This window comes from Megascapheus bottae, chromosome 23 (genome assembly GCF_031878675.1).
Source record: "Megascapheus bottae isolate mThoBot1 chromosome 23, mThoBot2.hap1, whole genome shotgun sequence".
Taxonomy (NCBI): Eukaryota; Metazoa; Chordata; class Mammalia; order Rodentia; family Geomyidae; genus Megascapheus; species Megascapheus bottae.
The window spans coordinates 26474507-26493138 of record NC_143531.1 but is presented as its reverse complement, the minus strand read 5'-3'; the positions used below and the strand labels follow the sequence as shown (position 1 = coordinate 26493138).

The 18632-nt window shown below is 38.6% G+C and overlaps 1 protein-coding gene across 5 annotated transcripts in view; it reads right to left on the bottom strand.

Annotated features, from left to right (window-relative positions):
• The window catches only part of Inpp4b (inositol polyphosphate-4-phosphatase type II B), a 461147-nt gene that overhangs the window by 84715 nt on the left and 357800 nt on the right, over nucleotides 1-18632 (bottom strand). For all 5 annotated transcript variants that reach the window (XM_090356905.1, XM_090356906.1, XM_090356907.1 and 2 more), the window contains 3 exons: nucleotides 15339-15469; nucleotides 14867-14971; nucleotides 11228-11336 (listed from right to left, as the gene is read on the bottom strand). In XM_090356905.1, the coding sequence (XP_090213031.1) occupies nucleotides 11228-11336; nucleotides 14867-14971; nucleotides 15339-15469 (345 nt within the window). The remainder of the gene's footprint in view (nucleotides 1-11227; nucleotides 11337-14866; nucleotides 14972-15338; nucleotides 15470-18632) is intronic.

The following is an 18632-nucleotide window of genomic DNA, read 5'->3' as shown; positions in this document are numbered from 1 at the left end:
TACAGCTTTTTCTATATATTTGGTACTGAGGAATTGAACCCAGGTCTTCGTGCATGCTAGGCAAGCATTCTATCACTAGGCCAAACTCCCGGCCCCTCTAAACCATTCTTGACAGTACATCCTTTATCCATGAGTAGTGTCTGCTCCCATTATCTTCACTGAATATTTCTGGCACTTCAGACAGCACACATCAGCAGCTTAGAATCTTTTTTCCACTTGATTCTAACACTTACATGTCCAAGATTTCTTTCTCCCGTGTCATCTTCCTTACAGCCAGATGAGTGGTGCTCAATGGTTAGTAGGCAGAAATCTCACTTAGGAAGGACAACTCTTGAGCATTTAGTTTTTGCATGTTTATTTCTTGACAAAGTCAAAGTATTCTGTTTCTCAAGAGTTTTAGGTACAAGTGGATAATCAAGTATTTTCAGTGACACACACCACCAATTGTTTTGACTCTGAGATCCTGCATAAATTCACAGTCACACTTCACAGTGACTCTGATAAAAGAAAAAAGTTTACCCTTAAATGACTTTAATTTTCTTAGTATCTCTTACCAGGCTACTCTTACAGTGGCTTATCTTCCTATTTTGCCTAAGTTGCTTTGATTCCTTTCTCATTACCACAATCTTCTCTTTTCATGTTTCCCAACATCTTTTTTATCTTTTCCCTCCTAATGTCTTTCTTTCCTCACCTCAGTCACTCTTCAGTCACTTGCATGTGACACAACCTTAACTTTTGTTTCAGTGGCTCATTCTCTTCTGGAGCACATTGGCAGAAAGCTTTGGTTTTTCTCATGCTTTCTTTCACAGTGATTGAGCATCTTATCCTAGTAAAGATTCATGTTCCATGATAAATCAATGTTGGTATCCCAATGAAATAGCATGGTATAGGAGAAAATATTGCCACTCAAAATAACTATAAGTGTACATAAATTTCATTCACTTATGCAGGGTGCTACTTTTTAAGCATGCCATATGTTTTAATATTATGGGTTCTTAAATGGAAAGCTATGAGTATAATTTAATTATCTAGATAAAAGAGAATATTACTAAAGTCTCTTTTAAAGTTGTCTGACATTTAAATAGAACTGTCAGATGAAACCAGAAGAAAAGAGAAAATATTTGCTTGGATAAGATATATTTTATGGAACACAAATGAATTATAAATAACGTAAATTGAAATTAGTTTCATATTATTTTTCCATTAATTAAAGATGAACTAAAATACATTTACCCGAGGCTATATGGTTTACAACCCTGTATATTTAATATCAATGTAATTAAAGGATAGCTATACTGAGGAATGTACGTGTGAAGAGGTAAGGAAAGGAAGCACAGTGTTGTGAAATGCACTTTCATACTCTCTGAATGCTGGCCACATCACAATGAAAACAATATGCAGTCTGCCTCAGCTCCTGTGGCTGGTCTTGCTTGTCTCCCCGTCGTCTCAGATCTGCCAGCACCAGGACTCAACCCATGGAACTCTGGTCTTTGGGAGGCGGTTTAAATGTGCTGGTCAGGTCTCTGGTTTCTAAGAACACCTCTCCAGCCTGGACCTGTTCTAAACTCCAGAGAGAACTAACGCTCCCCTCCTGACAGCTCCCATTGATGGGAGAGAAAAATGGAAATCTCTTCCAGCATCCCTTCTTAAGAACCAGCTCTGCTACACCTCTTCTGTGTCTCAGAGGATGACATGACCATTTGAAATTTGTCAGGAATCCTGCCTCTTTCTACAAAACAAACCCACAACCTGACAACTCCCTCCACTGTCACTGGAGACGTGATGGTACAAGCCCATGGCAAATGCACTGACAAACTCCATCCTCCTTTCCAACCATAGGGATAATGGGCAATAGACTACAACATGGCCTGTAGAGCTATCTACTTGAAAAAAATAATTCTTGAAGACACAGAACTTCTGGATAGATGCATGTGTTCAGAGCAGACAAGGTGGAGAACTGAAGTAATCCTTCCTGAGCAATCTGACCCCAGACCCACACCCGGGGTACATATTACCATTCCTGTGCCTCTTCCTACTCACTACTGAACTCATCTGCTCAACCCAGCTACCACTTTAGGCAGTAGAACTGTGGAAAAAAAGATGGAAATGAGAGATCATGAGTAGGGAAGAAGGGAAAGAGAAGGGAAGAATGGGTAGGAGCAGAAGAGGACTGGGGCCAGCGTCCTGAAGAACAAAATAGAGTGTCGTGTCTGTGATTCTGTGGCCGTCAAATCTCCAGAGGAAATCGAAGGACCATTGTGACTTATTTTTCCCAATCAAGTACTCCTTGTTAAAAAAAAAAAAGTCTTTTGAATCCCAAAGAGAGGACAACACACTTTTAATTTTAACTGTGAAGACAACTGAAGACCACCGTGAGGGTCCTACGAAAATTCACACCTTAGTGCTCCTGAATGTGCCCTTTCAGCTTCACAGGGTCGAACAACAGCTTCAGGAGGGCCTAGAACAGGGAAGCACCAGGCTCTCTCCTTTCCAGAGTGTGCTTTCCATTTTCTGCCAGAGGCTGGGCTTGGAGAAAACAGCCAGAGGGAAGATGATATTTGTTTTGTTTACTTACAGGATTTACCTACCTACCCAAAGGAGTTACACAATCTATCCTGGAACTGAGATTTGGTTTTGAACTTACTTTGGATTTTAAAAAAGAAAATATTGGCTTTGTAGTCACTTTAAAAAGCAGGGAGTGTCCATCCAAGCTTGATGTCAGCATTTGTCAGCTCTGTGACCAAGGATGCTGAGTCAATGGGAGGAAAAACCTCCCTTCCTTTCTGCTTCACTTTGCTCCCTAAAGGAAGCTTGGGTGGGAACTCTCAAGGCATGGCTGCCCTCTCTCACTTTCAGTGGTCAAGTTCTTACCTGCAGTTCTATAGCCTTAAGATCTCATGCTCCATGTGTGCGTGCGTGCGTGTGTGTGTGTGTGTGTGTGATATCCTTAGCAATCTCCTTGACTCACCTTTTCTAAGCATGAGCACTACTCCATGACGTTAAAGTGAACCAGGTTCCTCTTGCACTTTTGGCTGTCCCTGACACGCTTTTCTTTGCCCACTGTATCAGGTCTCTCTGTTCCACTTCCATCTAGTAAGCCATCTGGTATCTCCACACTCACTGTCCCACCAAGCTGTGGCCTCGAATTTCATCTAACCTCAAAGACATCGTCACCTCCTTTGCGCCTGGCTGTGTCAATCAAGGAACAAGTCACAGGACTAAAACCATTCCAAAACGCACAGCATATGGTACATGTTTCCTTGACTGCAGACAGGCATGAGAGAATTTAGGAGACTCACAGGAATGTTTTAAAACGACAGCAAGACTCTGACCATATTAAAAATCATTAACACGTACACTTACAAGAGGTCATTATTATGACATGCAAATTATGCTACAATAATGATTTAACCTTTCAGAGTTGTGTAGTGTTACAGTGATGGTTTGTCACCCCGTACACACAAGGCTTCCTGCTCAAGCTGGAGTCAACACTCTACCACGTGAGCTTCTGAGCAGGTCATCAGAGGCAGTAGCTCTGGGTGCTGAAGGCTCTAAAACTGAGTCAGGTTTCGAGCCGGCTTGTGGGAGACACATTACCGCCTTCCTTCTTTCAGAGTATACAAAGTGTGTCTTTCCTGCCTTATGAAATGTGAGTCAACTGTAACATCTGAATAAATGCCAAATGGCTATCTCAAGTTTAAAAGACATTTTCCCTAAGAGTCTCCATGTTTCGACTTCTGATTCCTAACTCCAGAGCAGCATCCCTCTGTCAGCTAGTAAAACCAGCTAGTTCCTGTAGCTGGTTTTGTCTTATCTACTCTTCCTTGGCAAGAGAATTTAGATGTGGTTCAAAACATTTTCAAGTGCAAATGTACTTAGCTATCTATTTTACATAAAAGTACCTTACATAAGATATCCTATTTATTTATATAATAAAATAGGGAAGGAAAAGCTTCTTCACCATGTGACAGGTGCAGTTATAAATCACAACGACATGAAATATGGTAACATAAAATCTTCAGTAACACATTTGGGGATGAGAATACATTATTTCCACTTTAAATGAGAAGTTTAAGGTGCAGAAAGATCTCATTTGGATGACATAGCAAAGCTAGTAAGTGTGAGAGTCTAAACCCAAACCTACACAGGAGCAGTCTTATAAAGCCTTACCTCAGAACCCAGATCACAAAAATTAAAACAGAATTTGTGGAAAACGTGGTAACTGTATATACTCTCATCGTGTGAATTTGTAAGAGTAATAATTGTTTAAAAAAGTTATGCAATTTGGCGTACCTGGAAGAAATCATTTAGCAAAGTATACTAAAAGATTTGTTTATTCTAGGGAATGAAGATTCTACATGCTCCTTTATTCTTTGAAGTAATGTGCTGAAACTAAATCTTATGTGTAAACTCATTTAAAGTAGGTCATGGGAAAAAATGCCATCACAGATTCATTCGGGATAATTTAAAATTTTGCAGAACTACTTCTGTTCATAATACCACATTTGGCCCAGTGCTTTTCAAGATTCATCATTCCCATTAGACAGAAGGTTGAAACCTTGCCAAGACTCCTTGATGAAGTGCCTTTTATTCTCTCCCTACCCCAATGCAGCTATGAGGTGAAGCTCATCTCTTCTGTAAGACTTAGTTTGGTGCATCGCAGAAAAATCACAGCAAAGTCCCTTTGGAAAAGAAAAGCCTAGCACACAGGTTTAGAGGAAATGGTGCTGGTGTTGGTATTTACTACAATATGACCTGAACTGGGCACTATAAGTAGAAAATGGGAACCAACTCATAGAAGGAAAATATACCTCCAAGGAATAAAACCAAAATCAACATGAGAGATTAAATAAAACATCTCCTTCAATGTGACAGAAGGTATTCTTTCAGTTTTAGTAATTGGCCCTGAAACTTTTTTTCTTTTGTTGGTCATGGGGCTTTAACTCTAGGCCTGGGCGCGTCCCGGAGCTCTTCAGCTCAAGGGTATTGCTCTGCCAGTTGGGCCACAGTCCCACTTCTGGTTTCTTAGTGATTAATTGGAGATAAGAGTCTCAGGGACTTTTGTGCTTAGGCTGGTTTTGAACCAAGATCCTCAGATTTCAACCTCCTGAGTAGCTAGGATTACAGGTGTCAGCCATCAGTGCCCGGCTTGAATTGATCTTTTTAAACACATTATGTTTGGTGCATTAAACCTGACTTCCAACTAATACAAATATATGTGTTGTTTGAAACATGAAGAACAATAAATATATATATTACATATTAATATATCAATATCTTATACTATTATGTGTTATATAATTTTATATTATATTATATATTATGTTATATATACTATTATAATATATAATTACTCTATTATTATATTATTTTACTATTAACTGATCTGGGTGCTACAAGTGATAAAAAAGAACCAACACACAGGAAGACAATATACATACAATATGTGTTATATATCCCAATGTAGGTAGATATGTAGGAGTATGTACATAATATGTATATGTGTATGGGTGTGTCTGTGTACATATATATATATACATATATGTCTCTTGTTTAAAACGAGACTGAGGAAGAAGTCAGTGAGCCTGATGACTGCTTTATTTCGATACTTCCTGCTTTTGGAGCCACAGACAATAAATTTCTGTTCTTTATGTCATCTAGCCTGTTACTTTCTTATAGCACCAGGAAGAACTAAAACATTGTTGTATTTTTGCAGAACACTTCTCTAATTGTTAGTGCAGAGTTCAATTTTCAGAGGCTCAAGCATAGTTTGCAGTATTTCTAGCCTCAGAACCTTAGTGTATTGCCCTTAAGACTTCATCGTTTTCCTCTTCAGCTGGAAACCTGGAAGCAGCTCACGTTGACTGTGATATCTGGTGTGGATTGTGGGGTGGTGGGAGGTTACTGGGGAACCTGTCCAGGGAGAAATTTGACTTTACCACCATTTATTCCAAATTAATTGACAGATAATAAGGAATTAAAATATTTAGGGGCAATTTCTCTCATTGGCCTTTTAAATGTCTTTATATAGGCTTGAGATGTTAAAGGAGGTCATTAATCTTCATGAAGGTATTATGGTTTTAGGTCATTTAGAGAAAGTTCTGGCTGAATCTGATCTTCCTGGTGACATTAGAAAAGTTCACAAATACGGGTTAAAGTGGTAACTTTAACCAATGCTGACGGCAAAGAATCACTTCATCTTTTGGGCTATAGATACTCATACTTTCCCATAGTACTGAGATAAATCACGGACACCTTTCATAAGTAGATGTTTGATGTTAAATTGAGTGCCTTGGCTTTTAAACAGACAGATATGTAACTAGGTTTTTAGTTCTAGAGAAATTTCAGGTTGGCATCATGAAAACCTCTATAATTCGCTTGATTGTACTATTTACAATGACGGAGGTCAAGTTATCTGTGATCAAAATCCTTAGTGCTGACCAGATGCAGTGGCTCATGCCTATAATCCAGCTACACAGGAGGATGAAATCCGAGGATCCCATCGAACCCAGCCTGGAAAGGAAAGTCCTTTGTGATACTCTAATCTCCAATGAACCACCAGAAATCCACAAGTGGTACTGTGACTCGAAGAGGTAGAGCGTGGCCTTGAGCACAAAGAGACTCAGGGTCAGTACTCAGGCTCTGAGTTCAAGCCCCAGGATCTACAAAATAAAATCATTAGAGCTTGACTCTCATATTACATTCCATTCTGCTACTGTCTTTTGGGTTTCAAATTCCATAAACAAATATTTGTTTTCCATAGATGTACCTTCCTCCTGATGTAGGTCAATTGAAATGTTCTATAGTTTTAAGCTTTACTCACCTATGCAGCTCTTCCTATATTATTCTGCATATCCGGCTGCTGTTTTCCCACAGCTGTGTTGGCTTACCAAGAGATTGGGAGTTTGCAACCTCCACTAAAGTTGAGATTTTGCCTTATTTGTCTAGGTGAAATGGTTTAAAGTTCCAAAGGTGATTCTGATGTGCAGGCAAGGATGAGAACCCACATACCGCAGTATGACTATTTGTGAACTTTCTCCTCTGGAGTTTCCTGAACTTGGAAGTCAAAGACTCTATCTGGTTTATAAATGAATTCCAATTGAACTTGACTTGCAGAATACAAAACATAAAATATTTTGTGGGGGCACTCTGAAAGATCTAAATCTCAAGATCAAAATCTCTCACTCAAGGAGAACACAACATACCATGAAAATACCAGGCAATAAAAGCCTTGAATGCTTTAATAAAATTGAATTTCTCCATAGAAAAATCCAAGTAAGCTGTGTGCTGGTGGCTCACGCCTGTAATCCTAGCTACTCAGGAGGCTGAGATCTGAGGATCACAGTTCAAAGTCAGTCCAGGCACAAAAGTCCATGAGACTCTTATCTCCAATTAATCTCTGGAAAAAGGGAAGTGGGGGTTGGCTCAAGTGATAAGAGTGCTAGCCTTGAGCTGAAGAGCTAAGGAACAAAAACAAACCAACCAACAAATACAAAACCCTAGCATAGCATTATGCTGTCACCTAGTAAGGCTACAAGGACATTAGAGAAGGAGAAGGAGAAGGAGAAGACGAAGAAGGAGGAGGAGGAGGAGGAGGAGGAGGAGAAGAGGAGGAGGAGGAGGAGGAGGAGGAGGAGGAAGAGGAGGAGGAGGAAGAGGAAGAAGAAGCAGCAGCCGCCAACAAAACAAAACAGAATTTTCAATATGATTAGATAGTTTCAACAGAAGGGAAAGGGAGATGGCAGAGTCAGAAGGGGAGAATTGGTTGTGAAAGGAATGAAAGAGGGAGGTGGGAATGAATGAAATCCTTTTCACCATAGTTTGCACAGCATGTGAGGAACAACTGCAGGAGCATGCATGGAAGGGAGAAAGAATGAAGACAGAAGTTCCTGGGCACATCCGCTGGTGGATGTGAATGCGGATGGTCAGGCAGGGCCCGCTGGAAAGCTCTGAGCATAGAAGTAGAACACTCAGTTGTGTGCTTTAAAAAGAGGATCTTCTTATGACCCTGTAGCTTTCAAAAACGTGATTGTAGATGCTGTAACTTGCATTGTATGGAGACTATATGGGAGATTTTCTTATGCTCTTTCAGTCAATAGCCATTGCATTAATAAAAAATGAAAGGTCTGTTTTAATATAGTGTAATGAAACTAACTCAAAACAAAAAATGAGGGATTAAGCCAGGCGTGGTGGCTCACGCCTGTAATCCTAGCTACTCAGAGGCTGAGATCTGAGGATCAAGGTTCAAAGTCAGCCTGGCACAAAAGGGTCTGAGACTCTTATCTCCAACTAACCTCCAGAAAATGGGAAGTGGGGCTTGGCTCAAGGGTAGGGTGGTAGCCTTGAGCTGAAGAACTCAGGGACAGCACTCAGGCCAAGTTCAAGCCCCATGACCCACCAAAAAAAAACAAACAAACAAAAAAAACGTAAGGGACTAGGGGAACATGAGATATAGGTGGATAGGGTGAATATATGAAAATAGGGTGAATTGAATCAAAGTATTTTATATATGTATATGATAATACCACAACAAAACATGCTTTATAATTTATATATGCTAAAAAATTTTAAAGATCTCCAAGAAACATAATATCTTATGTCTAGTCTCAGAGAACTAGATTTCTCTCTGTAACTGTCAATCAATCAATCAATTTAGCCATCCATCTATCATTTATCTATTGTTTAAGTGGCAAGGAAATAAATGAAGGTAAAACAGTATAATGACAGTGATAAGATCTGCAAAATCATGGCCTAAAAATCTGCTTTTTGGCAGGATAGGGATGGGGGTAGAGTGAGTGGGACCAAAGGGAAGGTAGGATGAACAAAATGTCCTTTACTGAGGTGGTTCCCTGTCTTGCAGTGTTGCCTTAAGTCCAAGATACTTCCCCCACTTTCTATGACTGATGCATGCAATGTTTGCTAAGAAGGCTGCAGCAAGTGTAGTGGAATGACCTCGTAACTCTTTTGTTGTCGTCAGTGATGGGACTGGGGACATAACTCTTTAGGCAGCAAGTCTTTGCTGAGTTCAACTTAATCGAGAGGTCTGGTTATTGTTTTTAGTATTTTATTGTAGTTTGCAAATGAAATGCTTCACAAAATGAAAACTCACTTGTGTTTCTCTTGCTGTTAAGTCTGATTCTACAGCGTCACACTTACATACAACATCCAAGAGAGAAGTGGAGGATAGTAAAGAGTTAAGACATGGATGCAGATGTTTAAAACTTAAAATATACTGTTCAGGGAGTAGCCACACAATTCAACATCCATCTTTGCCAATAGCATGTAATGGTATTTTATAAAATTATAGGCTTACGTGCTATGGCTTGCATACTGATGTGTCATGTTTAACTAGATTCTAGATGTTCTGTAGACAGTTTCAAATCTTCTAATTAGGTTATATTCTTTAAAATTTGATTGAAAAACATGACAAAAACACAACAAAATGATTAAGCCAATTCTCAAGGCAGGGACTTCTAGTTCCAGAAAAGATGGAGTAAATACAATCTATTTTATGTCTGCCACCGTTTATAATAGGTTATGCTCAAATACTGAAGTCATAAGAAAAGACTACAATGGAGGAGAAAGAAAGCTTCTTAGCTGGGGGGGGGTTATATAAGAGCTTAAGAAATGATATGACAATGATGCCAACTTTTCTCTTGCCTTCTCTTTATCCAAATTTGGACTCTGGAAATGCTCACAAAGTAGCAACACACCATCAACAAAAAAGTGGTAAAAGGGAGGCTTAGTGGATTATAAATCTGCCTTTTGTGGGACTAAGTACAGAGAGGGGTCTGTCTCTTCTGCCCATAGGCAGAAACCTGTCCTTCACTCCCACCCCATGTCAGGAAACACGGTATCCTGTTCATCAAGACCGTGTTCAGACTGATTTTAACACCCAGAAAATCATGGGAGGGAGGCATCTCTCTCCTGCAGAACCTCCCCTGGGACCCCTTCCCGCCCTACCCCACCCCCACCCCACTGCTGCAATAGTCACAGAACCACTTTGGGGGAAGGAGGTGAGGACTAACACTTAGCTTGAGGGGAATTCTTCATCCTTGTGTTTCTGTATGATGATCACAATGATGATTCCTCTAATCTATACTTAAGGTATAACCTTGAAGGAATATTGACCTTCCCCAGTGGAAAGTAAGTAAAAGTCTGGAGAAATACATATGAAACCCATAGCTAAGCTACAGAATGTAAATAAAAGTCTGGAGAAATATAAATAAGAACTGTAGCTGAGCTAACGGTATTGTAATAAGATTATTTCCTTTAGAAAGGATATACACATATGCCTATTATATAAGTATATCAGCTACTCACTTCTCACTCAGTTTCAGTCCTTTTTATCGGAACACCTAGTCACTGAAAAAAACAAATGTGATAGGTGATTGGTGAGATCCTACTTAAGAAAACAAAAACAAAAACGTTCTGGCTTTGCCACCGAAGATTTTTCCATATGATTACAAAACCCACTGCGACTGAAGAATGAGTATTTTCTCTTAATTCTTAACTACAACGTGCTTCATCCAAGAAAAGCAGCTTCTTTGAAGTTATTCAAGGAAATGTTCTTTATGCCCTGCATGAGTGTAGCTATAGTTAGAGAACACTGCAGAGCAAGTAAGCCCAGCAGATGGGGGAGGGGAAGGGGTTACTGAAGCAAAGGGTTTATAGCACAATGTCCTAGAGTGAGTAGAGAAAGGGCGTAACAGAAAGATACACGTTGTTAACACTGGATTTGTCCCTAAGGAGTAGAACGATTCCTCAGCTAACACCATCACTTTCCAAAGGGCACAGCTAAAGCATGGGTGGTTGTGTGTCCTGCCCCAGACCCATGCTTTCCATTAAGTGTCTGTGTTGCCACAGTCAAATTCAACAGCTTTTCCATGAGAATCTCTGTTGCTCAGTAATGGCTGAATGCAGCTGTGGCTACCTGGTAGGACATTTCCAGTGGGCCTGCCCTCAGTCAGTAGGATTCTCAGGACAGCCTGGCGGCACAGCCATGCTCACTGCACATTTCAGGATTTGGTTTTTATTTTTTGAGTCTCATTTCTTTTTTGAGTTGTCTCAAGGAATTAACCACTCTAAGTCATGGAATGGGTTGCAGATGTGCAAAGTGATTCACCAGGACAGACCAAGTTTCTTCATCCTAACCTTGTCTGTGGTCTGTCTAGTTCAAAGACAGCCTCTTTAGCAGACTAGGAGTTCTCCTCCAGACTCTACTTACTTTCTTCTTTCCGTCTCAAATCTATGGAGCAGTTTCCGAAGACCACCATTCTTAAATCCCTGGAAATGGGCCGCAGGGGCTCCCACAGTGATGACGTCGTAGACCGCATCTGGAACGGACAAGGAGATGAGTCCCTGCTCACACCAATCTCCCATCTTGGGAGGAGTCAGAGAAATGACTCCTTAAATTTGTAGCAATAATGATGAACTGTCATCTCAAGGGGGCAAAGGGAGCTAATCAATCTTTCCATAAGCCACCTATGCACCCAGACGAGTTATAATATTTCCTTGATTTATGACGATATCTGAATTATATACTACTGTGTAGAACAGCATGTTCCCCCATTCCTCAATATACTTACTGAGCTAACATGCTAATTGGTCTTTTGTGTATTTTACCTTATTGAGTTTTGCATCATTTCATTTGCAACCATATTGAAACTCAACATAATGAAAAATCGTTCAACCACATTTTACAGAGACAAGAATGAAAATAATAACACATTGTGACTCCAGGGCAAAATGGTAAAAGTGCCTTTTAAAAAACCTACACTCATTTCCTACTTGTGTGTACTAAATCTTGCATAATTATGGATGCATAGAGTTGCAGTGATCTGACATAACAGGGAAAGAATCTACACAAAAGTTCTTCTGGTCTATATTTTTGCTGGATACTTCCTTTTGTTTTTTTTTTAATTAAAACAATTCACACATATAAGCAGAAACAGAATCCTTTGTTCTTAAAAGCCATCCAGTTTGGTATGTGTGAAGTTTGTGGTTTCAAGCCACGCCACCCACATTCTAATAGAAAGTATCTCTATAAGAAGGAGAGCTGCAAATCCTCATGCTAAATTTTGTTTTCTTAGAGAAATCTAATTTCATACTAGATCCTGTTCGAATTGACGTTGGTATTAACACGTGGGTGTTTTTAATATTTCATTTACTAAGAAGACATAAATTATTTAATTATCCTTGGATAAGCTCCCTAACTTCTGCAGAATTGTTCAACCCAATTTTTTTTTTCTTACCTTAAAAAAATGTCTTCAATGGAAAGACATGACTAGCACTCTGGAGATTTGAGGTCAGAAGAACCAGAACAAAATCGAGACCATCCTATCATAGACATATGGTGAAAGATGATTGGATTTTGCTCTTGCTAACCAAATGGAAGTCACCCCATGTAAGACAGCAGAATAGTGGTTGAATACATTGAAGTATTTCCCAGGCCAGGGATCAGGATTCAGAATCCCTTAAGAAGACCCCTTTGTAGAGGTTGGAAGACAAAGAGCTGGAGGTTAGCCAACCTCTAGCTGGATGGTGTTGGGTGTGCTTCAAACTGTATGTACAACAGTAAAATGTGTGTCAGTTAAGGCTCTGGCCACAGCAACAAAGAAACAAATGAACAAGGATGTGTGTATGGCAGTGGTTGGGGGGTGGGGGAGTCTGCTTCATTGCAGCAGGCCCTCCCTTTGTGAGAGAGAAAAAAAATCTAGTAAGTGAACAGCCATGAGATACCTTTAATCACTGCCCTCCCTCCCAGCTCTCCAGCTCTCCTCTCTTTTTGTGGAGTGCTTTGTCATTGCAACTCTGATTTTCCTTTCTATGGAAAAGATGAGCAGTGTTTGATTCCTTAAGAGTGTGGTGAGAGTTAAATTCATGAGCAAGATAATCTCTGAATCCTTTCAAATAACCCTCATGAAACTCAATCAACTCACCTTAAGACAAGCATTCACCAGTCTCTGTCAGTCTTTCTCTTTCTCTCCCTCTTTCTTGTAGATACTATATTTTAGGCATTGATATTGTTTGATTTTCTACAGATACTCAATGTAAAATTTTAGGCATTTACAGAGCACTGACATATAATGTTAGTCCTTTATTGACAGAGTAGAATTTCATAAAAGTTTTAATTTTTGTAAATAATGGCAGATCTATTAAGACTATTCTGCTAAATTAAACTATTTCTAGTCATAAGCCAACACTATCATTATGTTTCAGAAAAAAATGTAATGGCATTAATATAAACTCATTCTATCTTAAAAGTACATCAAATTAAATGTACCTAAAACATATAAAAGAATTAAAACAGAATAGTAAAGTGTTCTTGGGAGCTATATGTGACAACAATCCCACTGATGTCCTGGGAAGGTAAAATGCATATAAGGCCATCAGAAGAACAACTTAAGCTTGCCTTTTGGGGCTTTTGCCCTTATCTGTCATTACGGCTGTGCATTGTGGTGTGTGTTCTATTTGTTGCAATTAAGTAATGAATAGGGATGAAAAATCAGCTTAATGGTCTGGGGACATCCGAAGTTAACTACAGGTTACTATGCTTGTCAGGATGAGACATCGCAACATTAGTTCTGCTCAGCGGTTTGTTTCTAGAGCTAGACATCAGCCTTGTGCCTGAAGAAGCTGCCTACCGCCACATGAATTGCTGACTCTCCAGGTCCAGCAGGATTATTCATCAAACACAGATTTACTCATGGTCAGGATGAACAAAAGCAGGAGGCTATATCCAAATAACTCACCAGTGAGATACCAAGGCTTCATCAACCCCAATCGCCTCATTACCTGGCAAAATGCTCTCACTGTGATTCAGTTCAACAATCATTCCTATCAGTAAGCATAAATCTCAAATAAATTTAACTTCAAAATCTGTTCAATATGTTATATTTACACAAGTAGAAAATTTAAAACTTGGGTCACTGCCACCTATTGCAACTTGCAAAATTTTTATTCTATGGTTAAGAAAATTGATGTTCAAATATATCAAATAACTTGGTAAGGCCTAAGCAGTTAATGGTAAGACCTTCAGGTTAGGCGACAATTTTCAATCTCTAGTACAAGATGTAATTAGAATATAGTTGATATATACATACCAATATATAATCTGAGCTTGGTTTTCAAAATAATTTTTGAACATAATTTTACAAATATTCTTAAAAGATATGCTTGATGATTTAATATTTTGCATGGAAGAGGTATATATGTCTATTGTATGTACATGTACATATATTGTATCATATATAATGAATAAGTTTTTGATATATAAGTAGTTTTATTCTAAGTCAAGGATTTCCCTCACAGCTCCAGGGGAGTGTGGTCTTGCTGACATTTGACTTAAGATATCAGTCATCTTGGTTGTTGAAGAGCCTGAGTTTGGGTCCTTTTGTTACAGTAGCCATAAAAGCTGATATACATGTTAAAAAAATGGACTTTTTTTCATTTCTTCCTCTTTGTTCCCAATTTCCTTTTTCAAATAAGTTAGACACCTAACATTTGGTTTTCATCCTACCTATTCCAGACACTTTTTCAGAACACATCTTGGAAAACAGCCTAAGAAAGAAGCATGAAGTAAAGGTTGTTTCAGTGATGGATTCTGTGTAGTGGAAATATGTTAAGAATCATTCCCAAACATTTGCACGTACAATGAAATATCAGTTCCTATAAACTCAGCCCACAAAGTATTCCCCAAAAATGCAGCAACAAAAGCACCACAGGTGATTCTTCCTCACCAGCTCTCCTGTGTCATGCCTGCTTGTTACACAATTCTTGCCTTTCAAGATCTGCCAGGAAGTAAACTTGTTTTAAAGTGCACAATGTAGCATAACGGAATTGTAAAGTGAATAATATCTGATACCTTTCAAGTGAGGGCTGTGTACATGCATTCTTTGCAGATGCAGATTTACTGGAACAAATTCCAATGTTTTCTCTCCTTTGCTGCTACTTGATTTGAAAGAGGACCCTAGAAGAAAAAGAAAAGCTTGATTATTAGTCAACAACAAAAAGTCTTGCTTACGAGGAGAGACACATTTGATGGAGAAATGCTATAAGAAGTTCAACAAGAAAAAAACACATCCCGCATTTATGAGATGGCCTCTCAGAATTTCAATTTTGGAAAAAAAATTCAATTGTTCTTACAAGATTCTGAAGTAGAACAGCAGCTTTCTCTCTCGTTTTAACTGTCAATATAATAGAGTGGGAACTTAATATATACTTTCTGATCTTTGGCTGTCTCATCTCCATTGTGTAGTGCTTAGCATTGGCCTTACTGGGAATGAAAGAAAAAAACAATTTGTTCATCTGGATGAGTGAAGTTATTGTTCTCATACCTCCCTCCTTACTGAGTTCAGTCAGGATATCTTGGTATAAATTCACCATCTGGTCACAATGAGTAAGGACATTCTTCCGTAGGTTGTCCCAGTGGGGAGAAAGTTCGCCAAGTTCTTTTATCTCCTGATTTCTGTAAAGATTGCAAAAGAGGGGAAAGTCTTTGTCTTAAATTGATTGACATGGGACTGCTAGTCTGGTTACCAAGCCAGTGAGAATTGTTTAAACAGACGCCATAGCAAATTTTTAGGAGTATCAGAGTTTGAAAGATTAAAAAAAAATAATGCAGAGGCAAAAGAGCCATTCAGAAACATTAAAAACTATAATGGAAAGAAGAGACAAATGGTTAAATCTCAATGAAATTGTCACACAGATGGCAGACATACTATCCTTAATATGAAGAGGAAAAATTGCATTAAAAAGCAAATACCAATGGGAAGGGCACTTTTCCTATGTTAAAAGTCAAGAAGATACAGTTTAGTAAAGAACATACAGTTTATATATAGTACAGCTGTAATTTTTTTGTGTGGCTAGAATAATAAATAAAGGGATTTTCAGGTCTGGTTTTCTTGGCACTAGTTTATCCCAAGAGCATAACTTACAATACCCTTTGCATATCTTTTGTCTCCTCTGAGCATATCATTTAGGTTTTAATTATCACCTTTTCTCTAAATCACTACCCTTTAGCCAGGTTAATTCAGACCATTCAAATACCTTATTTGTTTTTTTAATTTAGTTTTATTGACAGGATATGTACGTAGGGGTGACAGTGACATGTGTAAAGGAGTGGGTACACTTTTCCAACACTGTTACCATCCCATTTTTTTGCCCACTCCCCCTGCAAAGTTATAAAGTTCATTTCCAGGATATTTTCTTGTGATTATCTCTGCAACATTGGTTCACCTTTGTCCTTTATCTCATCATTTTTTCCTTCCCTAATTCCAATAAACATATAGATAACACACTGGGTAACAAAATCAAATGCCTTTTTAAATGATAGTGATAGAGGGCCCAATATTCACTGGTATAATCTTTTACCAACCACGTTTTCATGATACTAATTTAACCAGTAATAATGCTGGTTAAATTTGCTATTTTGGCCATGAAACATGTTAAATACTATGCTAATAAATTCAGAAGATGTTGATTCTTTAACATCATGTTAAGCTCAAGAATAACGACTAGTTTGCAAAAATGTGACTTGCTTTCCAACATTCTTATCTGTGTCTGTTTTGTTCCAAAACCCATGTCCTTTAATACTGCTGTGCCTTTCTTCTGAAGTTCCTGTAATCCTTGTAAACATGAGTCTCATTTTTCACTTCCCTGGAGATTACTTTTCATGACACATCAGTGATGGGGAAAGTACATAATCAGAAGAAAATGAGGCCACAGAAGACTCATGACCAAACAGGAGAAGGAAGGAAGGCTGAAGAAGAACCAAGTAAAGTCCTCTCTGCTCAAATGGAGAACATTTAAATGGATCTGAGGATTACAGGTCAAAGCTAGCCTAGGCAGGAAAGTCCATGAGATACTTATCTCCAAATAATCACAGAAAAAGCTGGAAGTAGAGGTAAGCCTCAAGTGGTAGAGTACTGGTGTTAAGTGAAAGAAGCTCTGCAACAGAGCCTAGGTAAAAACAATTAAAAACCAATAAACACAAAAAAACAAAGAACATACATGGTGTACTTAATGAAGGAATGTTGGGTGAATGGGGTTTTGAAACTCGGCTATAGAATGACATGCATAAACTTTCATGTGCTCTAAACCCTGAACATGAATCAAGGATTCGTTGTAGCATGGGGTTTATGGGTAATTTTAGAGGCACACAGCCACTAATGTTATTTAAATAACCGCATCCAGGATTACACAAGCCCTGTGTTCTGTCTCCATATTGTCTCGTGGATATACACAACAGTCTTGTGTTCCTATTTTATTAATTAATTGCATCTTTACTAAGCCCATTGCCTAAATGACAAAGGAGAAATTGCGTGAATATGTATTTAATTCACAGAGAATATCTTTTCAAAGACAATCATTTCCCACCCAAAGCCATTTTTTATCCACTTATTCCTACTAACAAGAACTTCTACTTTCAGAAATGAGTTTGTAACACCAGTAACAAAATCATTCCCCTTGGAAAATTCACCAGCCTGATAACTACAGACCATCTCATCTGTCTTCCTGTGCTAGCCTCAGAAGTGCCTCCCCTGCTCACCTGTGCAGAGTCCAACAGGTTGAGAAGAAAATATGAAATATTAAAACAGGAATAAGCTTAGGCTTTTTCACTCTTTGTCATTTACAGCCATCTGTCCCATTTCCCTTTGCTACCTCCAAAAATATAAAGTCGAAAAACCAAACCTCCAGAAGAGACAGATTGACGGCCAAGAGTTAGTTGAGAAATGTCCAGTGCTATACAGAACTTGGCATTTCAACTACAAAGCCTGACATTCTCAGTACTTGACACAATCGTTACAGAGACCCCGGGAAAGAACTGTTGGAGGCACCTTCTGTCTGTGTGACTTGCTTTGTCTTACCTTGTTTCAATATTTCAAAAAATGAACCCTGCCTTTTTCAGTAACATACAAGTTCCTCTGAACTTTCTGCAGCATGGAAATACCAACTGCCTATGTTTTTTGTTTTTTTTATTTTATAGTATTCTTTTCTCATATATTTTATTGTAATTAATTTGCCAGATAGAAGGTGCATTAATTCACATACATTGATACCCTTTCACATGTCTTGGTCCCCATATCCGCCCCCCCTGCCACCCCACCCTTCATCTTGTTTTCCCCCCTTCCCTATCCAATTTATGTTTTATGTTTGGAACACATGACATTATACAAGAAGGGCGAATAAAGTGAAACAAAATCAAGCTATGACGAATGAAGGGAAATAATTGAACATAGAATGACTCTCAGAGGATCTGAAAGAAAAATAACATATCTGATTTGGACCTTTTAGCCATCATAGTACAACAAAGGCAAAAATAATAAAGAGATAAATAGAGCTTAAACTTTGTTTAAGGCCTATGTAAGATTTCATGGTAGGGGGTAGAACTCTAATACGGACAAATGTCTGTACATCTTCTGTTCTGTCACACTCAGCCACGCTGAGGAAAATGCTACCTACGGGCTGAAAGAAAAACACACTTGTATATTGTTATTCTTAGGGGTTTTCCCCTAAAACTTGGAATAAAGACAGACACAGACTAAAATCAGAGTAGAGTAATGAGCTATGTTCCAATGACAAAGGAGGAAAAAAAACCTCATTTTATTAAATCATCTAATTTTGTACAA